At 40.6% G+C, this 26,716-nt stretch overlaps 1 protein-coding gene across 6 annotated transcripts in view; it reads right to left on the bottom strand.

Moving 5' to 3' along the window:
• rapgef2b (Rap guanine nucleotide exchange factor 2b) overlaps nt 1–24,670 on the bottom strand; it is a 122,019-nt gene extending 97,349 nt beyond the window's left edge. For 3 of the 6 annotated variants that reach the window (XM_084353721.1, XM_084353722.1, XM_084353725.1), the window contains exon 1: nt 23,402–24,669. In XM_084353721.1, coding sequence (XP_084209847.1) covers nt 23,402–23,470 — 69 coding nt within the window. In that variant the 5' untranslated portion in view covers nt 23,471–24,669. Of the gene's footprint in view, nt 1–23,401 lie in introns of all 6 variants that reach the window. The other 3 variants (XM_084353726.1, XM_084353724.1, XM_084353723.1) reach the window with 2 other exon arrangements.
• Between the last annotated feature and the right edge of the window lie 2,046 nt (nt 24,671–26,716).

Raw genomic sequence — 26,716 nt, 5'->3', positions numbered from 1 at the left:
TCAGATGACACTGGCTAGATAATGTCTCAGTGTCCACACCACCCCACACACACACACACACACACACACACACACACACACACACACACACACACACACACACACACACACACACACACACACACACACACACACACACACACACACACACACACACACACACACACACACACACACACACACACAAGGCCTAAAGAGGCCATCTCAGTCGAGCTGCCCTCCCACCCCCTACTGTTGGCCAACCCATGGAAGGTACTATATAGCATACAAAGTGGAGGAGGCATCTGGGTCAACTATTAACACCGTGCATCTGTGGGGGACCTGCAGGGACACTGCCAGACTTGAAAGATACAAGTTCTATGCTAATGAGCATCTTCTGCACTAATTAATCTGCTAACTCTTTTCTCAGTTGATCTGTTTGGTCTATAAAACATCATAAAATAATGAAAAGACAAATTTGTACGAGAACATAAATTCCCGATGCCTTCTGATAACTCCAAAACCCAAAGATATTCAGTTTCCCACAACATAAGACAAAAATCAGAAGCTACTAACTTAGGAAGGTGGAAGTAGAGAATGTCATGCATGTATGGTATTTTCGCAAAATAAATACTTAGTGGTCCAGTGTGTAGGATTTACTGGCATCTAGCATTTAAGTTGCAGATTGCAACACCCCTCACCTCAACCTGCTCTATGGCGTCTGCTGAAAAATGCAAAAAGGTTTTTAGTTTCAAGTGTTTCAACATCAATGAAAGTATAATTAAGAATATTATAATCCATTTCTGTCAATAGTTCTACATACTGCACATAAAATAGTTGCCATTAGTTTTTCTGTCGATCAACTAATGATTGAAGACTGGACTTAACGTTTCAGATCCAAAAGATACCGTCATATTAAAGTGATCTGCGTTTCCTTAGTATTTCATTACATAATTGGTGATATGTTGATGATTCTGCAGTTTCCCATTAAAAAACGACTCTAAATGATAAATCTTAAGCGTAACAATGACGACAGAATGATCGAGGGTGAATGAACCGCCTCAAAGTACCGTTATTATAGATGCCTGTAAATAAGTCGTCACTTATATTTGCATAAATTCTTCACTCTGTCATTACGATTACAGTTTTGATTTGTATATTTACACTAGAGCTGATAACGACTAGTCAGTTATTTGATCAGTTGACTGAGAGAAAAGAAGAAGTAAAAGGACGCTAACAGCAGGATCTCTATGACTCACCTGAAAATGAGATTGTGGACGCCTACTGCAAAGGGCAGCATTCTCTCTTTTCTGACATTTCAAAAGATCAAAAGATGAATCAAAACATTAACCATGAGGAAAATATTTGTTAGCTGCAGCTATAATTTAGCTGACAGCACATCAAAACACGCTGTCGCTCAGGTCTTACTGCCGTTCATTAGTTAAACTGTTAAATGTCACTTCCATTAAAAAGCAACCACAGGCAGCAAAAACCCTTCTGTGCATTCTCCAGACCTCCGCAGTGGACTTTAATGCGGCATTGCATTAAAATGAAATGTCAGTCTCATCGATGTCTGGCTGTCTAATAAAGAGCATATGACTGCATCAGAGACTGAATAACAATTTAAAAGAGAGTGTTGGAGCATAATGAAATGGATAAAGCTGCTGTACGGGGAGGTAAACAGCCTGTAGCCATGTAACGAGGTAAACAGACCACTGGGAGTCAGACGGCCAGTGTTGAAGGTTGGAAGGTCATGTTGCCTACGGTGCAGTATCTGCTAATGGCAATATATTGCATTATATTGTCTCCTCAGCACAAACGCCGCAGCGTGTCTGTGTCAGTGTGCCAAGTGGGACTGAGGAAGACGGCCCCCTCCCCCTGAAGCAGACGAAACAGCAGCGACGGCAGTTTATTCCAAAATGTGCACAACGTTCATCATCCACCTCAGGGGCAGCAGGGTGATGTTCCACTGGGTGCCACTGTGTGCATGTCTGTCTGTTTGTGTTAATGTGTGTGTGTGTGTGTGTATTCCCTTGCCTTTGTTTGTACATTCTCTCTGTTAACAGGGTGGCCAGCAGCTGTCCTTGAGTCTCTATTGACAGAGAGTGTGGGATCTGTTGGGTATTTTTATCCATTAGCCTGTGTGAGAGAGCAGGTGGAGGCTTTGTAGGCTACTACAAGGTCACACGGTGACAAGCCGTGCCGCTACGATGCTGTCTGCGGCTTGTTCAGTCTAAACGTCGAGGTCTGAGTGCCCGTTTCACAAAGACACAGCATGTGATGATAGCAAAGGGCTTCACTGGCAGAGTGGCAGAGCTCATTTCCAAAACACTACAGTCATTCCTTGAATGTAGGGGGGGGACAAAACTGATGATAAACTAAAGAAAATAAAAGGATCCAGACAGAATTTAAGTGCTGCTCATTGCAATTTAACAACCAAGTCTTAATATTTTTGAACTAATGCTGCAACAATGAGTCAGTTGAGTATTTTTTCTGTCATTTCTCAAGCAAACGTGTCACAATCAAGTAGTTCCAGCTTCCTAAATGTGAGGATTTGCTGCTTTTCTTTGTCATTAATGATCATAAATGCAGAGTCTTTGTGTTATGAACTGTTGGTTGAACAAAAGAAACAATCTGAAGACATAATCGTGAAAATAATCATTAGTTGCAGCCCTATTTTTAACTAACGAAGAATGAGAGCATCAAGCAACACTCTCCAAACTGTTGATTAAAAAAAGAACACAGCTGTTCCAGTGTCCCTCGTGTTTTGCCACTAGGACTGTGTTAAAACCATGTGCCACCTGAATGAAGTTGGCACATGCTACGCAAAGCTAATTAGCGGTCTTAATAACAGTAAGCACTTGGTGTTAACTCAACAGGTTAAGCTAGCAGATCACATGGCCCTCTGCTTCTTCGTCACTGTCTTGGAGGCTGAATTACAGAACAGGGAAAACAATCATACTTCCACTGCCACCTGCTCAGACATGTTTAAAAAAGATGCCTCTTTGTCTTACAGGAAGCGAGTCCAGCCATTCTCCACTTTCACTTCATTCACTTCTTGATTGAATTTATTGTGTAGAATTGCACCTCTGAATGACGGTGGGTGGCTCAAGTGGCCGGTGGAGCAGAACGACTTCGCAGTCACAGACAAAATTAAAAGCACTTGGGAGCTGCTGTTTATTTCCCACCATGGTCAGGCAGCTGGTGGACATGGTGACTGGCTGGAACAGGAATCAAGGGAGGCATGTGAATGAGCTTAACAGCACCTACTTGAGCTGCCTGCCAGTATAAACCCCTCAAGAACAAAAATGCACTGGGTCTCCTGAGGCATGGAAATTAAGGTGCATGCTAGAGTGCACAGGCAGCAGCAGATAGAGAGTTTTATTAGAAGTTTTTTGCAAGAATTGTGCAGCAATTCAAGGGTATGTTCTATGATCTAAAAAGGCATGCATGTTTCATAGAGAGCAAACAAATCTGCCCTAGCAGTATGCATGTCAAAATGAATGTTAAGGGTTGACTGACCTCTCCAACCCATCTGCTTCGATCAGTGCTGCAGCCAGCTGACACAGATGTTGGTTTCAAAGTGCATGTGTGTGTGTGTGTGTGTGTGTGTGTGTGTGTGTGTGTGTGTGTGTGTGTGTGTGTGTGTGTGTGTCTTTAGCCAAGAGCTTCAAAAAATAGAATTGTGCAAGCAAAGCTACAGCGACCTCTTCTAAAGATAAAGATCATGTTATATAAAGACTCGGCTTGAGTATCGTCGTGCCGTGTCAAAGTATATCTTGCAGTGATAAGAATGCATTGAGAATAGCTCACTGCTGCAGCTCATATCTCTGTCTGGGCAAAACAACACTTCAGGTGAAAAAAATGATGAAAATATTAGAAATACCATGGTTTAACAACCAATTAGCAACCATTGCTGATCTGAAACAATTTAATATTACTACTACGGCCCCCTGCCTTGACTGACATGACACAGACATTTTTATGAGTATTAAAGTAGAGAAACATGGAAGAGCTCCACAGAAAAACTAAAATACTGCAGTCACCACGTTGTACCCGAGGAGGAGAGTCGCTCTAAGTTGAGGTGCAAGAGAGGAAATAATTTATGAGGAGGGTGATGAAGGAGTTTGTGGTCAGCATTAAGGAAGAGCTGCATTGTTCACAGCACAAGTGCAGAACATTTTATTAATTCATTTAACAATACAATTTAAACAGAACTGCACAAGGTGAGAAAGCATAGTGTGTACTGATTACTAATTCAGAATCTGCAGTAAGGACACAATACTGCCCCGCTGTCCTTGAGGGTAAAAACAAACCAAGAAGTTGTCCCAGAAGTAAGAATGAACTTTCCTTTTTAATACTGTCCACAGCGCGTTAGTCAAGCCACACGGATACAGGATCTCACAGCGATCTAATTAGCACGGAATGATATTTGCTGACTCAGTCGCACCCCATAATACCAGAGTGCTGTCACACAGGGCAAGGAGTCAAAGCTATCAACAGCATCACCAGAATAAATTAAAGATCTGGGATTAAACTTTACCAGCCAAACTTGGAAGCCTCTTATGTAACGCTGCTTCTTCACGCCTGCAGCAGTTAAGGAGCAACATTAGCTTTCAGTTGCGTCTACCTGGTGGACGCAAGTCCGATATTCAATATTGTTTTTGGCTCTGGTTTTGGTCTCCACCAGCTCCTGGGGGAAATATCTGGCTCTTTAAGAAGATTTACTCCACTACCAGCTTGTCACCACTGTGTCTGTCTGCTGATTGGTGCAGATTAGAGCTTTCCCCCTGAAACAGTTGCCTGATGTAAATGATGCTTTGAGACTTGTGAAGGTGCACTAAAGCAGTACATTTTGGGGACACGATGCATCGATCATTTTCCCACCTACTTTTAAGGAATCTACACAAACGTCTGGATGACGAACGCCTTGACAGCTGCATTCCCATCATGTCCCTTTTATTGCTGTCACTAGTTGGCTATTTCCTGTCTCATTTAAACTTCAGTGCCTAATATCAATACTTATCCAACTTCAACCTGTGACTCCCAAAGCAGCCGAGGCTTTCGTAGTACAAGAGTTGTAGGTTGTAAAAATAATACACATCCCGGACTAAACACTGAGCTGACACTTATAAGCTCAGTAAAGCCGAGGTGAGCTGCAGATTCGGGTGATAAGTCTCTGTAGGTTTATCACTATGAGTGACCGCCTATTATTGTAATTATAAAATAATCAACCATAGCTGCTTTCAGTACAACTGTGCATAGCGTCAAAAAAGCGTCAACAGTACATGTAGAATTTAAGGATTTACCTTGAGGAGGTTAAAACTACAGCTACTGAGTGTCTTCTCTGGGTATTGTCATCACTATATCCCCAAACAGCAGACTTGCTAGAACATGTTTTTCCAAGCTGTTGTGTACCAACTAATTTGCTTTCAAGATTAGCTCTAAAGCTTTAACACAGTCTGTTCTTGGACCAGATAACAGTGATATCTTTCCATCCGTCTGTACTGAACACCAGTTATTATTTTTACACCAAAATCAGGACCATACTTGTCTCAATATAAGCAAACAGGCTCCAGTCTGCACTGCCTCTTTCACAGTGTTTGACCACAGTGTTGCACCATGACAACCACTTCTCTGACCGCAGGCTCATTCAGAGTCAACCACTGTACCCAACTATAAACACAGCCTCAGCACACACACTGCATCTACACAATTAATAATAACAAATCCTGTGTTGGAATCTCAGTTGAGAAAGTGACAGTGATCCAGTTTGAAAGACCACACATGGTCGTAAATGCAGTATATGTGATGATTAGTTCATCGATAGAAAATTAATCTGTAACCACTGTCATTATCATTTACTCATTAATGTATCTTTTAAGCAACAATGTAGATCCTGTAGAGGCAGAGTGGGCATTTCAAGCACTTCCAGCACCAGAACATTACAGTATAGCATCACTTTGGGCTCCAGAGAGTAGTGAATATTTCAATGTTTTCTGTTGTTTCATAGACCAAAAGGATTAATTGCAAAAATCCTTTTTTTACATATGCATGTCATCTTTGCATAACCAATGACAAATACTGCATCAGCAATATTAATTACGTTTATTTTAATACCAAGCTCTGCTAAAATTATCATAAAAAGAAAATGTGCACCAACCCTTCTGTTTAATAATCACCATGATATCTTGTGTAAAAGCACCACACTTATTTTAGCCACAAACATGCAGCCTTAAGCACAACAATGGCTCAATGTAGATTCAATGGTGGACTCAAAGAGTCCAATACTGGACACAAAGAGATCTCTCTGCTCTGTTACTGAACCTCATCGTAGCAGGTCCGTCCCCGGGAACAAAGCCAACTGTCCGGCCAAATGAAACCCGCTCCATCTCGCTCAAACAAAGGCCTCAAAGAGGTGCAGCGTAATCATCACAAAGTTACGCAACATCATATAAAGATCAATTCACGAGAGCTCAAAGGGAAAACGAGGAGAAAGAGGAAGGCTGGGTAAAATGGGACGGGGATGTGCTTTAATCTTCCCAGAGCAAATGGCTTACTTGGTGGCCTCAATGATCCAAAAATGCTTGGTTCCAGCTTCCCCCACTTTCTTCTGTCCAATTAACTTGACACAAATAGAAGCCAAAGGCTGGAGGAGAGTTGCTAATGAAATCCCCCAGAGCCCCACAATGGGAGAAAAATAACACTGATTCCCAACTCTGCTTGCGTTCAATACTTTGCTGCGACTGCATCCATTTGGTCTGTTTCCTCCCCTGTAGAGCCATTAATCCCATTGAAATATTTATGAAATTCAATAATCAATCTTTTAAATCTCTGCCGCTTTCTCCTATGGCCTTCTGCAAAAAGTAATTCCAGCATTACAGTGCTCCTCTGGCTGCTGGTTGCTAGGGAACAACCAGAGAAACTCTTTTCATTACGAGAACCGCTTTCACACAAGCCTGATTTCTCTTTCAGGGCCTCAACACCACGAACACTACCTGGTCGCCAGAGGGACGCATCGGTCATTGTTTGTATGACATCTCCTGTAAATTCTGTTGTTCAGGAGCCTGTACTGTTGATGTAGTTGTTGTAGCATGAAAGGATGTGTTTAAGCATGTATCACTTTTAAACAACGTAAAAAGAAACATATAATTCGTGTAGTTTATGTTTTTTCAGATGGGTTTCGAGGTTTTTCATCCTTATAGTACACAGGTTACTTTGACTTTCTTTAATGTTTTCTGACACAAGAAACAGGGTTACGCATCTTCACACATTTACCAAATAATGGAAAATTACGAACAGACAAAAAGATACAACATTTGGGCATTATATCATGACATGAAACTATATATCGTATTACGACTTTTGTTCTAATATTTGCCTTTATCCACTTAATCATTATATCCACGTAACTGATGATTATTTATCAAATATCTCATTGTCTTAACATTTTGTGATCAATAGTCAGTTGGCAACTACCTGCAGTGAACACGAGCCACATGGCACAAAAATGAAATACTGCCAGATTTAATAAACAAAGAGAGGCTATGGCTCAAAACAAATCCACCAAATCTATTAGAGACATAATTTTCCACATGAAAACATGCAGGAATGAAGCTGAATATAAAAATAGTACTTAAATAAATATGATTCACAGTTTTTAAATTTAGCAATGTGCACACTGAATTCATAAATGAGTTTTAAATGCAGCCTTGGCAGTGCCAGTGGTCTCATGTTTGGAGTGTTTCCAGAGGGTCTCTGGGCTGCAGGACTATCAGCACATGAACAGCATGTTCCCTCTGAGCTGGGAGCAAGCCAGCAGCGCTGCCTTTGTTGGTAACTAGACGACATTGTCATCTATGCTCTTTCATGATTTGCCATCACAATGGAGCGAGGTCTAACGCCTGCCTGTGTGAGGTGTGACTCCTCACCTTTTTATCTCGAAAAGGCTGTGACTGTCACACTGTAAACATGCCATCCGAAGGAGACTGTTGTTTTCAAAAGCCAGTGAAAGGAAACACTTCAGCTCGTGTGAGCTGCCACTTTAAGTCACAACAGTGATAAAGAGATAAAGGTGCTATGAGAGCCACTTAAGTATATAAAGCCATCCACGCCTCCAGTGTAAAAACCATGGATTATATTCCTAAACACTACATTGATTGAACCATACATTAATGTCAGCTGTGAGTGATGTGTGGTATTGAAAGCGTCACTTCTTAAAGGAGATGCACTGCTCAGTAACTGATCGCAGTGTTCTTGTGTTAAGCATTTGCACTACATTGGTGCGCCCAGCTCGCCTCGTCTTGAATGGAAGTTTCCTGTTTACAGAGTTGCCTTATGATCCCACCCAAGGCCTTTCACTTCACTCAGACTAAAATAGGCCTGAGCTCCAGACGGATGGGGATTTCAGGCTATATCCTGAGGATGTTTTACAAAAGAAACATGGCGAACCATTGTGATCTTTTAGGACTTCAGTCACAAGTTAAGGTTTTCCCCTTCCTTGGCACTACTTAAGGAAAAATACTGGAGATCTTTCTTCTTTTTTCATTTTTTAAATTCTTATTATCTTAATAAATTTTGTCTAGGTTAGTTTTAAGATATAAGAAAAAAACAAACAATTAAAATCCTTTCTTATTTTCCTTAAAAGCTGAAAACACGGCTGTTTTGCTTAGCCCATAAAACATTGGGCACAAATGATGGAAAATACCTTAATAGATTAATTCCATACATTAGGGATTAAGTGAATATTTTATATCCTTCCTCATAAAAACTGTTTGTTCTCTTACTGCAAATATCAAACTTTTTCATATACCATCCTGTAAAATTAAGCTTGATGTTAGATCGTAACTCATGGGGGTTTTGGGCTATAACACAAGTCTTTGTTTAAGTCTGCTTGGCATGTGTACAACTGCAGTTGGTACAATTGAGCTAAAACAGCTATTCCCAGTGCAGCGACAAAATAATTGGTCTGATTTTAACTGTTTTTGACAAGCAGAAGCTGGTTGTAACAGGGAGTCATTGTGTTGGGTCTGCACCACACTTGCCGGTGGATTCAAAGCACCCGAGCCTATAGCCAAGCATGCATGAATAGCTTGCATCTTTCCCTCCAATTACAATCATATACAGTCTTCAGTTAGCCCAATAATAACACAGACGCAGGCGGTCAGACCTACACAAGGGGACAAGACCGTCACATGACAACGCTGTCAGAAAGTGAGTCATGTTTAATGACAGTGAGAGGACATAACAAGTACAGTACAGAGTTAAATATACTCTAGGACATGGCATATTGGACACAGTCACATTGTAGTCAGAAAGTCATCTTTTCAAATCACATTTATCACAGAAATTAGTCAAACTGCTAAAGAACTATAGAAAACTCTTTAGACTACAGACTGTGACTCTCATGTTTGTTTTACAATAAGCAGCCCAGTTGTCAGGATAAAATGTCGGCAGGTAAAGTTTCTGTAAACCACTGATACGTTCACATTCGTAGGTCTCATAGGCTACGTACCATATTGACATTTCTACATAACACGTTTATGACCTTACTGTCAGTGGGGAGGACATGATGGTGAAGTTATGGGGAGATGGCCAAGCCAAGCGACTGCAGTTCAGGACTGTGTTTCAACACTTCTAAGTGAGAAACCAGTGGATATTTTCAAGGGAGATCTTGGCACAAATCTCCGCTGTGTTTGTGGTGACGAAACTGGATATTTTTGACGAGACCTTGGGACATCTCCAACCGTGTTTGTGGCAAACAAAACAGGTATTTTAGGCCAAAAACATGAGATTTTCCTAACCCTATCCACATGAGTCGTTCTCCAAGCATCAAAATGTGACTTTTACCAACAAATACAGAGGGAAGTATTTTGGTTAAATCTCAAGAAATACCACTGTCAAACTATTGTAAATAATATATAAAAGATGTGTGAAATGTGGAGCTTTTTTGTCAGTTACACTGGATTCATTTCCTGCGACACTACTGCACCTAGGAGGATTTAATTTTCAAGTGGGAGAAATATCGCCCCGGCATCAGCCATTACTCTCTGTCCTTGGGCTGAATCATTTCTCATCATCTTTTCACTTCACGCGTATGCAGCAGCGTCTGACTGATCAGCGAAACTGTACAACTACTCACTCTTCACACAGACTCACATTAACAATATGTATGACGCAAAATGCACTCAAGAGGCCGAGGTTTCACAGCTAATAAACTTGCAGGACCATCATGATTCTGCGATTTTGACTGACGTCACCAGGCTCCTTTGTTACTATGATTGATTGTTTCCCATTGTGTTGTGTTGTACAGTTCATACCGCGGTCCTTTTCCCCAATAATAGTCCAGTGTGCAGCCTATTCCTGTGAGGGTTTGCTTGCAGAACAGAGGACCTAACCGCATTACTCAATCACAAACACTGGTAAGCAAATATAAGAAGATTGCAGAGGCATTAGCCTCTCTGAAGAACCGCTAATGTGGCATTATGTAACCCTATTTTTTGATACTTGTTCTTTTCTTCATCAAGGCTACAAAATACATAAGGAGATCTGCATACTAATCGTGGCAAGAATGATTAATGAAGAGGGTTTGCTCTCAGCAGGAATGGTTTAAGTGTGAAGGAAATATAGGGCCATATGGGAAAACGTCTGGCAGAGGATGGCTGTTTGAGGTCAACCGAGGCAAGTGTCAATTAGCCCGGTCAAGGTCTGAGGCGCCGATGAACCAATGCCGTTTAATAAATAATGCTCCTCTGTAACTGACATCACCGCATTTAGTGAGACATTTTTGCTGGAATGCATACCACAATGTTACCAGAGCGAAGTCAATGTCAGCCGGGCTGAAAGGGGAATGTTGCATCACAGCAATAAATGTGTTTCCACAAACTTGTCCCAGAGGTAGGATCCTAAAAAATCTGGGCACACACAAGCTCTGTGGTTTCGGAGTAGGAGAGACCGTCCTGATAATCTCAGACTGGCACCAAAGCGATTTGTACTCCGTTAGAAAGAGAATGTAATCGGTGGTTCAGTTCAGGCGAGCTAAGATAATTATGCCCTTCTTCCCAAAAGCAGGAAGCGGGGAGAAACTGTCAAACATTCCAGCAAGAATCAGATTACGTTGAGGCCTTGGTAATGAACGGACATTTTCCCCGATGGCCAACGGAGGGACAGAGGGCTGCAGAGTTGGAAACGTGACCAGACACAGGTTCGACAAACCCTCAGGGACCAATTACAAAGATAAGGTTACAACAAGATAGATATTGTACACCAATCCGCTCTACTGCACACAGGAAGTGGAACAACAGTATTCCTAATCACTGATTTTTAAATAGGGAAAACAATGTTGTGTGGATGCTTTTTCCTTTCGTCTTGACTGCTGTCTTTTTGGTCTCCGTAGGGCTCTTTATTCCCTTTTTGCCTCAGGTTCCCACTGGCAGAACTCGAGGACTGCTGCTGCAGCAGTTTCACTTTTGACGAAAGCATCCATTAGCAAAGACAGCTGTTTTTGCTCATACCAACGTTGTAATGAATCACCTCTTTTAGCTCACATGGCAAGTAATTACCTGCCCACCACCAGCACAGCTGTTAATAAACCACAGTTTGCATGAGGCGTGACGGGCCGCATTAGGATCAAAGGCACATCCAGCAGTCCAAACAGTATAACTCAACGTTACAGCCGCACACTGGCTGGAAGGTGTTCACCAAAGAATGGAAAATTAGCCATCAGGTGGAACATGTCTTGGCTGAAGGACGTGACTGAAAATACGCTTTTCTGATTTGATCACCTCATACTTTCACTTTACACACCAGCCCTCCTCTACTCTGTGGTGTGTATTTGTTTACACTGGAAGAGGGTGGATTTCCTTTACTATACATGCTGTAACACAATTGGCTGGTGGAAGGAGATGAGCTGTATTGCTTCGATCTCATTGGCTTAATAGTTTGGCACTTACCCAGTGCTTACAGAAATATATGAAACTACGCTTGTTAGGTCTCAAAGAAGGATACGTGGAAGCTTTACATCCTAGTTATAATTTATACGTCTTTCTTATGTTTGACTTAAAATGTGTGTCTTTGTAATTATATAGGCATTTGACTGCATCTCTGCTATCTTTACATCAGGAACGACAATGGAAATAAGCCTCTGTTGTGTCATCATTGACATTTATGCCCCCTCAAAGGGGCTCCAGAAGTTCTGTGTTGTGTTAGTTTATGTTAGCAGACTCCATTTCTAAACTAACGTTAGCTACTGTTGCTTTCTGTTAGCTGACCAAGAAGAGGCACTGAGATGAGACGCTCGAGAACATGTATAGAGTCATATCCATTGGACTGTCATGGAAAATCCAACCCGGACAAAGAAGTCTAAAGTCCAGCAGCATTAAACTACTTAAACAAATGGTCCATAGGCTTGTATACGTAACCAAGACAGACGAGGAAGGTCTAATTTTTCACGTCACGTTACAATCTGCTCACATGTGGCCTCTAAAAAAAGTGATTAATACATTTACAAAAAAATTGTTATATAAAGGCCCCTTCAATAAACTAAACTAAACTCTACTGTATGGTTTGTCATAAAATGATCAATATGATTATATTTCATCATCAAGGAAAATGAATAGGAAACAATCTTAGAGTACCCTGCAAACATACACTGCAGGATACGTATGCTAATGTCTTGTAGCAGTCCAACATAATAAGGTGTAACATAGTAAAAAAAAGAAAAAAAAGGAGAGTGGTGAATAAGAAACCAACCTGAACAAAACTGATTTGTGAATATTGTAAATAAATAATAATATTCTAAACACAGAGGTTGGCAGAATATACTATAATATCTATATTATATCTGCATATGAATGTGGAATCTCTCGGCAAGGGACAAGACTTTGGTATTGGAAGTGTTCTGAGGTCCATTTGCAGTCCAAGTAGTATTGATCACATTTGAGCGTGCTTTGGTTGCATGCAGGTAAAAAGTCCATGTGGAGAAGAAAAAAGTTGGAGTGCATTGGCCAAAACACAATCTTGCAACCCATTGGCTACCGTGATGACAATTTTAAAACAAATGTTATCTGCATTCATATGCAAATATCTGTTCACAGGGATTTCTCAACTCCAAATCCTTTCTTACGTCACGTAGCTAATCAGATTGTGAACAATGACCGATACAAAGAAGAGGAAGTCTTGGCCCACATATCTGTTATTGACTACACCGGAAGCCCTGAAACATTGGCCGTTGTCCCGGAGGCTCGGTTGTCTCAGACCTATGGGTCCTGAAACTGAACATAACATAGACTGTAAAAGATTTCAGAGTACTGTGAGTGCAGCGAGGAAGGTTAGGAAGTGGAGGAAGTCACTCCCTGATGAATATTTGAAAGCTTTAACTTAAGAAGGTGAGTAATCCACTGGAGGCATAGCGTTAATGAAACTGGCTCTAGTTGCTGCAAGTGGACAGATACATAGAGCCATACTGCTAATGAACCTGGCTGTGGCTCCACAGCTGAAGAGTAGGATGGAGACATAAGGTGCCAATGGCGCTTTTGCCTGATGAAACACTTGTGATAGTAAACACGTCCGCACAATAAATCTAATTCAACAAAAAATGCGTTCTGCCAAATAAAGACTTATGTATACACTGGCATTATAGTTTTGTTTATACACAGCTGCGACGGAAACGACGCCCTGATCTTGACCCTTTTGTGCAACAGCATCTTTAAGTGCCATTGTTACAAACACTGTAAACAAGCGTTAGCTGCATGAACCCATATACTGGGATTTAGAGATCTCTAATCACACAAATTAATCAGCTCTCCATCTGATCCACTTCATGTCTGAGCAGTTCACCAAGAGGAGGATTATTCAGCAGATTATACACCAGAGTGAGCCTGTTCTGCGTGGGACTGAGGCTAACATGCACACTCACTCAAAGAAGTCTGGCAGTTGTTTACATCAATGATATTACAGATAATAAAACAATTTTCATAAACATATATTCAGTATTATTCTGTGACACTACAATAGAGAGACGTGGTGTGATTAAGGGTTAAAAAGTACAAAGATTTGTTTCATTTATCGATCTTTTCTGTATTGTAGGTGTCACATTTTCCAAATGCTGGAATTTCCAAATTCTCATTCAGGAATGAAGCTCTTAATGACAGCCACAGCAAGTAGTGTAATTCAATAGCAGTCATGTAAATACTGCACGTCAGGAATGGTTTATTCTCTAAGCTCTCCAAGCAGCCAAGTGGGTCTCGGGCTAAGTTATGTAAAGACTGTGGTCGCTCAGTGGCGTGAGCTCCACTGCCTTCTGCTGTGAAGGCCAGTGGAATTCCCGGAGCCTCGACTCCATAGCTGTTTTTCTTTGTTTTAAAAATATCTCAAGGAATGCGAACATTACGAACCGAAACATGCCTCGGACATTACAATGCATGTGATTCAGTTGCAACAAATGTACAGTGTGACCCTGAGGGGGAAACATCCCCGTCCATCTGATGTGATGAAATCTGGTGGCAACACAACCCCAGAAACCCACACAATCACTGACATTTTCAATCAAATAGAAGCACTATAGAAGAAAAAGACGAGCTTTAGACTAAAAAATGCAATCTGACAAAACGAAAAGCATCATTTCCCTTTTTAAAAAAAAAATAAAACAGAAAGGTTCAACCCAACAGATCAAAGCAACCAGCAGTGTATGAATGACACAACCTCGGGTGAGCCCTCCATATGCTAGGATTCAAAGATAGGAATATGAAAGTATCAGCAGAGAGAAAGACTGCAGAGTTAGCAGCTCAGAAGCCAGCATGGGGTCTCTCGATAAACATGTAAGAAATGTGCTAATTTAATTTCTTCCAACCCTCTATTGTTTAAAAAGGCACTGGTATAATTCTGCTGGAGGATATCGAGGATACTTTTGCAAACGTGGCAGAATGAAAACATTTTCACATGCACCTCCTGAGGAAATGTCCACCTTCAACGCTGTCAAAAATCTTGTACTGTTTGGTTTTGTTCTTTTTTATATTTCACTGTACTTTCTCAAAACATTGCACAAGACGTATCATCTTCAGTTTTATTCTGCCACAGGCGCTGAATCTTATACCAGCTGGAAATGTCAGGTTTAGCCTCAGTCCCTCAGAATCTTTCTACAGTCTGAGAGGATTCATCTGTTTATTGATAAGTCAAACAACAAAAAATACATCTGCAACAATTTTGATGACTGAAAGTGGCTTCTTAATTGGTTTCTTTAGTCTTTAATAGAGCCCATATTGGCCTATCACAGATACATCTGTATCAGCGTACATGCTGTGATGTGCTGATTTTAAAACTTTTTTTTCATTGAACATAATGTAGAAAAGGGTAATTTATAAATTTAAAATTCACAGTGATTTTAAAATGTGTGTACATCAACCAATATATCGATAATCTGTTTTTACTCCCTAATATCGGCATCAACCTCAAAAACACCAAAACTTCTCTGGTTTCAGCTTCTAAAATAAAAATAGTTGTTGGTTTCTTTCATTTTCTGCGATATTAAACTCAATACCTTTGGGTTTTATTGCAGCTTGGACAAAACGAGCTATTAAATATGTCTTCCTTTACATTTCATAGACCAAACAGAGTGGTCGAGAAAATGCCTGGAGGATTGATCAATAAGGTAAACGATCATTGGGCAGATCTCCATGCAATGCCGCCACATGCCATCTCTCGACTCGTTTTCAAACGTGCACCACAAGAGAGCACAAAAAATTTGCAATTTAGCTGAACATTCATTGATCTTTCAATCTATAACTATATTTCAAGGCAATATTAAAATATGTACCTACCTTATACATCAGCAAAGATATATCAGTGTGACGACAAGTAGAGATACACAAACATTAGCAAACAATGAAAAGCTCCAGTTTGGTTTTGTGCTCTACATGTGTTAAATCAGGCTTCAGGGCTTGAAAACCACTGTGTGTGTTTGACTTCCTTCAATCTCAGTGGTGCATTCAAACACAAACTACACTGGATTGGTCTTTTCATTATTAGATTTCAGGGAGTAACAGGCGCCCAGGACTACACAAACATCCTGGTGTATTCCAGTAAGGACATTTCTGGAATGCATATGTTCTCTGGCTTGTAGTCCGCCCTGATATCAGACCTTTATCTGTACAGTGAAGCTGTAACAGCGCAATTAAACTGTAAAGCAGCCATAAATGCCATCTTCCTGCAGTAAAGAGGCGATATGTATGATTTAAGATTCAACCTATTCATCAGTTGCTCCCTGTACAGTCATAACACCGAAGAATCAATACAACAATCAATACCTTTTATGGCTCCACTGACCAATAGACAGTGCTATGATTTATTGCAAACACAATATTATGAAAAAAGGCTTTTGTGGATTTAAAAGCATGATTCAAATGAGCCAATCAGAAGCTGTGTTAGTCTCCTGTGTGGGTACGGTACATGGGTGCGTTTGTTTCTCTCTTCCCTTCCTGAAATCATTCTCTGTATTTAAACTGGGAGGAATACGTCACTGTGACCGCGGTGTGTAACCACTTCTGCCTACACTCAGCCTCCACTTTCAACACAGGAATAACATGTGACATCACTTTTCTTGTGCAGAGCACAAGCAAAACGCCAAGGCAAGCACTGCCTAAATTTACAGGACGGATGGGAGCTTTTTGGAGAGTTGGAAAACCCTGCGTTGCCTGGGAAAATTGCACCATTAAGACTCCAGCACAAAATCTTGCAGCACAAGTCCGTCCTACTTTTTGAGCCAGCAAATCTGGAGGGTTTTTAAAAAGACGTTCACATGCTCCTGACATCCTGACAGAAATAGGAAGCAGTCATGAAACAACACCCAACTTCAGAAAATCAAAACAGCTTGAGGGGGGAGAGGTTCTGCTGTGAAACCTTTCTTCCGGCATAAGTTCAAAAAGCATCCTTGACGCCTTTCCTCTTCCTGCTGCTTACACCAGGCAGGATGCTGAGAGACAGGGCAGCACCGAGCTCATCAGTCAGTTTACAACCTGTAACAAGAACTTCCTCTGCAGGTTTATGTACACTTTCATTTACACAGGCTGCACATTTTTGGTTAAAAATAACCATAATTATGATTATACCTCTGCCAATGGATTTGTTTTGGGTTTTTTTTACATCTAAAGCCAACATTTTAAACAAAATGTGATTCACAAATACTGTCAATGGACCAGTATTCTACACCACTACACAATTTCATACATGAAGAATGTGCACTGGGCATCAACGGATATGTTTCATAGTTATTAGTAATCAAGAAACTGATAACTAATATTTGATTGCAGTAAAAATTAAAATCTAAATTAAAAGTTATTCTAAATCAAATCTAGAATAACCACTGATGGACTGCAACTAGGGGGAAAAATCGATTCACATAAGAATCGCGATTCTAATCATCCACAATTCTGAATCGATTCATAAACTTCAAAAATCGATTTTAAAAAAAAAGGTTGTTTTTTTGTTTTTTTTTCTATTTCGAAAAATCACACAAAACACCAATTTGTGTCATTTGTGTACAGTTTATTTTTGTAACTTCTGGGAGAAAAAGGCAGCTGGCCTCAGCTTTTATTTAGGCAATTTTATTTATGCAAGTTATTTCTTGTACAGTAAGTAAGTTTTTATTTGTTTAGCATGAATGAATGTTACCTTTTGTCTTAAGTTTGCCTTTGTGTGATTACATCATTGGAATCAGTTTATTTAAAAATCACATTATCTTATACAAACTGTATTGTTTTGATGCCATGATTTGCCTTAACACACTATGCACTGCATCAATTTTTGAATCAAGAATCGATTTTGAATCGAATCGTGACCCTAAGAATCGGAATCGAATCGTGAGACACCCAAAGATTCATATCCCTAACTGTAACCTCCTCCAATTTACTCAAGAACTGTACTTTAGTACAATTTTGAAGTACTGCTTCTCTGCTACTTTATACTTTTTTATATTTGACCCGTTAATGTCTCTACTTAGTATGTTTTCTATCATGCCATGGTTGTTATTCAGACAAAAGCATGTTTGTTATTTTAGCTGGACCATTAAAGTCCTCGCTGTTTGTATCTGAGTTTGAGTAATGACCAGCTAATGACCTAGAAATTAAGATTTTTTTGGCTCACTACGAGTCACTGGGGTCAAGAATATCCACCCTTTTTTTTCTCTCTCATCTCTGCAGAGTACAGTCACTGCACGCCTGCACTGATCTCCTGTGCTGGTCCAGAATATGTGGAAACAATGTAAAGTGGGCAGCTTCTCCCTGCAGCTATGTGGCTGTGAAGCAGGGTCACCGCAGCAGAGGACTGTCGTTCGTGGCCTTTAGCTTTGCCACCTGGCTAAACAAGAGGAGAGATGTCTGTCCTGAGTCCTGAGCTAGCGACCTGCAGCAGATAAACAGACCAGCTAAAGCAGAAGTGTTCATTGGAGAGTCGTGTGTGTCCAGATTTTTGTTCCTGTACCACTAAAGAAATTGATTTTACTCACTAATTCCTGATTGGGAGGAGCAGTTTTTGGTTTCACATTCTTGGTACTTCACTATACACAGTTAATTGATGCAATTAAGAGATGGATGCTGCATCAAAGCAGTGCAGTTCAAATCAGTTCAGTTCAGTTCGGTGCCTTTATGGTTCAAAGTAATGAGATTAAATTTGTGGTCCTGAGCAAAATGTGGAACAACATAAACAAGCAATTCTCAATACAGACAGCACCCGTCGTTCCAATTTAAAAACTATTTCCAAATAGAAGAGCTCATGGAAATAGCTATCATGTATAATACTGAAACCTGTGTTTTGGTAGCCTAGATCTCAGAGTTCAATGCACAGTTTAGACAGCTAAAGATAACCCAACCCCCACTCGCTGACCTGACAAACAAACATACGTCATAGATAAAACTTTCACACACAACGCCCAGGCTTCATGTTCGATAATGAACACGCACTCGCAGGAAGCAACTAGTCTTCGTTTTGATCAGGTTACTGATATGGCCGCATGATATAGTGGGGAAAAAACTCATATTGCGATTATTTTTGACAGATGTAGTCTGTATCTAACGAATATGTTTTCTTACACCTAGAGAAGAAGATCTAGGCCAGGGCATCTCTACAGTACGACGGTATTTCATTATGATGCTGCTTTGTGACACATTTTACCTTTTGCAGCTTCTGCAATTTGGATAATATTTCAATTTATTTTGCAGCCCTAGTTATTCAACACATGTCATACAATGAAGAGCAGCACCCACCGTAAGTTAAGAGAGGCGAAAGAGAAACAAGAAAAGAAAGCAACCACTCAAAACTGCAAAAAAAAAAAAGTTGTATCAGAATGTTTGGTATTTCGAGAGTCTGTGGTGCAAAATCAACGGCCTTATCTCTGATTAATGTTATATTATGTTTTAGCAAGTCTGCTAAACATGACTATATGGTGCTTAAATATGGGTCCATAATATAATCCTGCTGCTGCAGCCGGCTCGCTGTCATTGCGTCGTCTGCAAATCTGATAATGTGACCGTCTCCTGCAGACATCTGTACAGAGGGGAAAAATACATCCCTCTGGGGAATCAGTGGAGGAGAAGCTTGGGTGAGATAAAATGATGATTGAGTCTACTTGATGAAATCCATCAGCTGTACAACACAGTTAAGATTACATTTTTTTAAAAAAAAAGGAAAATGTGTGGTTGGATTTGGGTAAAATAGTTGTAATGTGTTCCTCATAGTTCTCAAAGTCATCTTGTAACTGGACGGGCCCAAATCAGGCCCGGCAAAACATTTGGGTGTTATTGCGAAACACCCTTCTTTTTATTAAAAAGGGATGTCATTTCCCCAGTAGATTATTCAATTTGGACATGAAAAAGAAATTAAAGATAAAATAGCCATGTCATGTTATCTTAATTCACATCACGACTGCAAAAATGTGCAGCAGTGCCTCACAGAGAAATGTACCCTCCTCCCTTTGCTTTTCCAGACTATCAGTCTGCCCCATTTGTACTCTGCACGCTGGAATTTTGACAGTGGTGAACATCCAAAAACCAAGAAAAGGAAACTGACAATGTGTGCTAATGTGAACGCTAGCTGTCGACCGGTCAGTTATTTAACCTGCCATGTGACAATGGGGATGAGGCAGAGGGTCAAATCCCACTCTGGTCAGTCTTGAGCGAAAGAGACAGATCCCTCTGACCGTTAGCTAATCCTGACAGAGAGACCCTGCCAACACCATTAGGACAAACTGTGTCAGCCACCAGAGCTGCTAGACACCAGGGAAGGTGTTACTATTCAGAAACACAGAGGTGAAGACCGACAGAACCAAGACGCTTTGTGTTGACAAGACTTCTTGGTTATTATAAACATATCTTCTTGCTTTTCCGCAGGATAATCACAGGCTTCCTAGTGGTGCAACTCGCTGTGACGCAACTACAAAATGACGTGGATGTGGTGTTTCTGAAAACTTCCAAATCCTGTCAGGACATTACACTTCTACCTCTGACTAAATCACTTCGAAACACTGTCATTTAGTCATTGTTCAAGCTGTCATAGTTTGCCTCTCCGTTCATTCTTCATTGTTTCAAAGACCTCCCGAATGAAATGTTTGCATACTGACACAGCATGAGTTCATACCACGGCTCCAAGTGTTGAAGGCCCACAGACATAGCAGAGTTTTTTTGGTCAATCTCCCAGTAGTAGGACATATTTGGTCCAAGCCTTGGTATCTTTTCATCCGTAGTTTCCACATCAGAAATTCCAAGTGCTTAATTAACTTTAAAATATTCTTTTCAGGTTTAAAAAGGTCCAAAAACAACTTTGAGACTTCAAATTCTTTCAGGTGGGTTAGCAGGATGAGACCGATTACATCATGTGTTTGAATCTCATCCTCGCTTCCACAGCATGAGTGAGGAACATTAAAAATCAGTTTCCAGTGATTATATCAAGGATCATATCATCAAAACGGCTATTTCCTACTGAGGAAATCTCTGAGTTTCAAGTAAATAAAACAAAAACTAGACCATCGCAGCTGAATAAAACAGCCATTTTTGGCAGTTCAACCCATCCACACATGATACAATTAGTGGATGAATCGATAAGTTAATCACCTCGCAACTGTTCTCAGCACCCAACATAATCTAGTCCCTGCGTCTCAAATGTGGAGATTTAGACCGAGTTTTAGATTGTTGGTTGGACAAAACAAGCAGCTAAACGACATCACTACGAGCTCAAAGACATTTTGAGATTTTTTTTAACAAATCATACAGAAAACAAAGGTCAGATTAATCAAGAAGGCAAATAATCATTAGTTGCAGCCAGAATGTAAACTACTAATGTCTTAAATGAACACTGCTGCTACTGATGCCATTGGGATTCAGTATCTGTGCCCTTGTTTTCATAACCATTACGGCATCTGTCACTTCGACAAATTATAGCCTGCATAAAGCTGTAAAGACCATGAGCCTGGTCCAGCTAACAGGCTGTCAATGACACCATAATTGTTTCCTCAATGTCAGATAGACGGGCAGACGGCCGTGCCACTAAATGTAGCCCACTGGTTTAAGTGGTGGCCTATTGATTGTCCATTGTCTGTAAAGCCTTTGCTGAAGCAGCATCCAATCGCAGTGAAAGCGCTGCCCAAATGAAATGATACCATCTTCACAGCCAAACTGGATTTATCAGCAAAATATAACTGTTAATAACTCAAGACATGCGAGCTTGGGTGTGTGTGTGGCTCAAGGGTAATAACCAGGAACTGCACATTCAGAAGTACACAAGAAACTTCCCAGAAAACTGGTATGGATCAGATTAAACTGACGCTGCAACAAACATTTATTTCATTATCGAGTAATCCACTGAATGTTTTCACCAATTATCAGAGTCCAAAGGGACATCTTCAAATTGCTTCTTTGGTCCAGTCAACTGTCCAAACCCCAATGACTCTTCATTCGTTATCATAAATGACAAAGAAATGCAGCCAATCCTTACATTTAAAGAGTCAGAACCAGTACACGGTGGACACATTTTCTTGCAAAATGACTGAAACAATTAGTTGTTTATCAAAATAGTCACACCTGATGGTTAATTGACTATTTATTGCAGCTCTAGATGACACTGAGGTGATAATGCGTTGGGTAAGGCACTGATTTTAAAAAACAAATAATATCAAAGAATTATCTATTTGTAACTGCAACACTTGAAATGTTACCATGTTTGTCCTTCTGCTCAGCAGGAATCATCCAATAAAAACGTGGTCACAGAGGAAGTAATGGCAAAACATTATTAGGTAACACGTGACGTCCAATAAAGTCCTAAATCACAATGAAGAACAAGACCAGGAACAAATTATATGGTCGTTATTAAATGGTAAATTTATGGTGGAGCCTGACCGATACTACTGATATTATATCGATATATCAGCCAATATACACATTATTTTAGCAATGGCCCCTTTAACATGGTTATAAAACACTTGTAATGGAGGCAGGATATTTTACAGTTCAACAATAAAATGAGTTGTCTAAAAGGACACCAGTTCACTGGGAATTTATCCTTTTATATTACCCTAAAAATCTTTTTCTGCATTATAATCTCTAAAGAAAATCATTTCAAATCGGTGCCTATAAGACAACATATGCGTCATGTGATAGGCCAATACTGGCTGATAGTATCTGCCAACTGATATATGGGTTGGGCTCTAACTTATACTATACTAAAGAGTTATTTAGCTGTTAACAACCAAATGAAAACCTTTATAAACTATTTATTACGCTATCGTTCAATTTGAAGTTGCAAATGATGTTTAAAATACTTGGTAAATGTTAAATACTGTGGCATTACTTGAATGAGCATTAGAAAAAGGTGCAGCTGTTTATAAATGATTCATAAAGCATTTCACTGTTGCTCACTAATTATCTCTAATAATTTAGAGGCAAATCTTTAAATTGTGTCTCAGATGAACAATAAGAAGAAGAAGAGATGAGGGCTAAGGTCTGGTTTGATTGGCTGCTGATGGGCTAATGGCTAAGTTAGGATTAGCCACAGCTTGTACCTCTCATACACTCATCATCCACTGTTTTAAACTTATTTTATTTAATTTTTCTGCACAATGCAGAAGTTGGTTTGACGCAGGAACACCTCTGCACGGTGCTCGAGCCCTCGCATGCAGGAACAAGAGGCTCGGACGGGCCACTGTGGGTTAGAGTCCCACCGACGCTGCACAGCTCCTGTTATGTTAAGTCGCTTTGATAATCTGCGCTGATCGAGGCTCAGCGGGACGGAGCCGCACGTACCGCCGGAGCAGGCTGAGGCAACTTACACAAGCACGAGTGAGCGGCAGTTTCGATGTAAACAGTGAAACACAGCAGAAATCACCACTTTCAAAAACACAGGTTCCTCCAGAAACAGACACACATGATGGATTATTTCTTCTGACCTGTTGCGTCCGTTCAGCCGGATTCATCATCACAGCCTGCCGAAAGCTGTTATCCACATAAGACGCCATTGTTTTGGAGGACGCCGTCTGGAGGAGTCTTTGAATCTCTTATCCTAACAGAAAACGTGTATGAATATCCAGCGTCGCGGATATGAAACAAAAGGAAAGTCCACCCTGCTGTCTCGCTTTATTCTTGTCGCCTGTGCTCCGATGCTAGCGGATGAGCTTGGGAGTGCCCGGAGCCAGGCCACGACTGGAGCCAGACAGCCGAGCAGGCTCCTCGGGGGTTGTCCGTCGCTCTGTAGCCGGGGCCGAAACCGGCTGCCTGAACACCGGGGAGCGAACTCCTTCACGAAGCGCGGCTGAAAGTGTCTCTGGAAGTTATTTTGTTAAGGTGGAAAATGTCCCTTTATCCAAGGCAGCGTTCATCAAAGCCATTCCTCGTCTCCTCAGCATTCTGCTAGCGACGGAACCAAATTCCATGTAGGAGCCGCCAAACCCCAGAAAAAGTCAGCTAACGGCTAACTGCTATCCCGTCAACAACAGCCTGGCGTCCATGACGAGAGCTGGACCCGAGCACACTCACTGAGAGAATTCATTATATTAACATTTTCCTGGGTCTAAAAGTGGAGATCGCTGCGCCGCCGCTGCGCTCTGTTGTGTGCCACCATGGTGACTGACACAGCAGGGTGAAGCCGGACGCCGTTAGCGGTCGCACTTCCGTGATGGGTTTTCAAAGTAAAGCTCCAGAGAGAACAACGTTGGACGGTGATACAAAGAGACAATGAGAGGCGATGGCACATTTCGGGAGGATGATGCGGTAAATGATTGTGTGTGCGTCTGGTCCCTGAAATCCCATGATGTCATTTTTTATTTGCATGTGGACTACTCAAATCAGCAAAAACGGGCAGTTAATGCAAAACGACATTGTGTGACGAGGGTCTTTTTAAATACACAAAACGTTTGCAAAGGATACCAGAGACATTTAGCTGCCTTTTACATCGAAAAAGTCAAATTGAATTACACAATAGGCTCCATGACATGCAATGAATTTTACCATAGACATCCACGTACCATGACGTAATTATAATCTTCTGTTTTTAGTTATTCCAATATTCAACCCCCTGAATATTTTTGACTCGGTGACTGTCGCGTATAAATTATGTTTTTGCTTGTAATTATGCATGTTCGGCGTTATCAAATGTACTCTCTTATTTTGAAGGTGAAATCATGGCACTTCCTGTGTGACTGTTGTGTATCCGTGTGTGACTTGACGGACTCGGTCACAAGGGGCGAGTCCATTTAACAAAAAAGGAAAGAAAAGTGGGAGCAGGGAGGAGGGAGTGCGATGTGGCAGGGTGGTGCTCTGGGGCCACCTAGTGACGGACAGAGGTACTGCAGGCTCAGGCGGGGAAGAAGAAAAAAATGCTCCTTATGCAAAAAACCAGAAGAAGAAGAAGTATTCAGATCTTTATTTTAGAGGTGCACCTAAACAATCTCCACTGACTGGCTTTCATAACTGAATAGACTGAATAAAGAAACTAAAAAACACCATTTCATTACTCATTACTTTGTTTATATTTGCAGGTCCCATTTCTGGCTTCAAACAGTGTGACCTGGTGAAAATGTATTAAATAAATACATTTGAGTTTCTTATCTAAAACTACACAGTGCACCTTTAAGTAAAAGTAGCAGTATCGCAGTGTAAAAATACTAAATAAGGAAAAATTATACAATTTCTGTAATCTGAATAATAAAAAGTAGCTACAAGTATTTGCATCAAAAGACACATAAAGGACCTGTTTGTAAGAAAAGTTGATTCTTGAGGCTCATTCATGATTTGTAGCCGACCTTGATGAATCGGGAATGAGACTCAAAAATCAACTTTTCTACCACAGAGGTCCTTTAAAATACCAAAAGTAAGTGTACTCATAATGCAGAATGCCTCATTTCAGAATAATACACATCCTATTATATTATTGGATTATAATCAGTGACACATTCATTTGTAAGCATCAGTAATGTTGCTGCTGGGAAAGGTGGAACGAATGTCAACTGCTTTTCATACTGGCAGGTAGCTTAATCAGTAATAATACATCATTTATTGGTTGATTTATATGTTGTATAAATATGAATCTGCAAAGCAGTAGTATCACATAAAAGCAAAAGAACAAGTACATAAACATTGTACTTACAGAGTAAACGCCCTCCACCACTGGTCATCCTTAAACATTTGATCTGAATATGATGGAATAAATATACAAGTATAAACATCCTGTAACAATATTAGCAGATAATGTGGAATAATAAAGTACTGCAAGGTGAAGTTTTGGGCGGCTGCAGCTCAGGAGGTAGAGCGGGTCATCTAGTAATTGGAAGGTGACTGGTTCAAATCCCGGCTCCTCCAGCTACATGTCGAAGTGTCCTTGAGCAAGATACTGAACCCCAAATTGCTCCTGATGAGCAGTTGGCACCTCGCATGGCAGCCTCTGCCATCAGTGTATGAATGTGTGTGTGAAACACCAGAGAGTCTGCTTCAGTGCTTCAGAGGGGAGAGTTTGCTTATTCATAGAGTTCCCTATGAAACTCGTCTCTGGCAGAGTCACCCTGAATTCAGTTATTTTGGCGTGAGATGTTCAACGTCACAAGATCCTACAGGGACTGACCACTACACTGTGTATCTGCACAGGGTGTTAAAATGTAAGATAAGCTAAGATAAGATAAGAAGACTTGATTGATCCCAGAGGGGATAATCAAGTTACAGCAGCACAGAGAGCCTAAGAGGTAAACAGACACAGAACTCTGACATGAAATAAATAAAAAATAAAATAAGAAATGAGCACAAGAAGCAGCTACAGGAGTGAAACTCCAGCAGCCATGATGTGTGAAGCACATATTCAGTATAAGTATATAGGTATATGTATGTATGTATGATCAAATTATACTAAATACTTCAACAATATACACGTTGAATGTTGTTGTAGTTGTTACTCTGTTTATAACATGCTAGAAAGGGTATAAAACAACTTTACCTCAGTACAATGTAAAGATGATTTTTTTCACATTTCTGCCTCCATGTTAATGAGACAAACAGAATAGAATCAACTTTATTCTGATTAAAACACACACACAAAAAAAAACATCATATCAACAGAACAAAGATCCCTGGAGGTATATTTAGTGGACATGCTTCAATAGAGGACACGTCCCCTGGTCTTACAATATAACTAGGACACAACCACTGACGCCATGACAACCGGTGGTTGCATGACAACCAGCCATGACCCCATGGACGGAGCAGACCGCTGGGCTCAA

This window comes from Pagrus pagrus (assembly GCF_965226575.1).
Source record: "Pagrus pagrus genome assembly, chromosome: 5".
In the NCBI taxonomy this organism is placed as follows: domain Eukaryota; kingdom Metazoa; phylum Chordata; class Actinopteri; order Spariformes; family Sparidae; genus Pagrus; species Pagrus pagrus.
The sequence above is the reverse complement of the archived record's forward strand: the minus strand, read 5'-3'. Positions and strand labels throughout refer to the sequence as shown.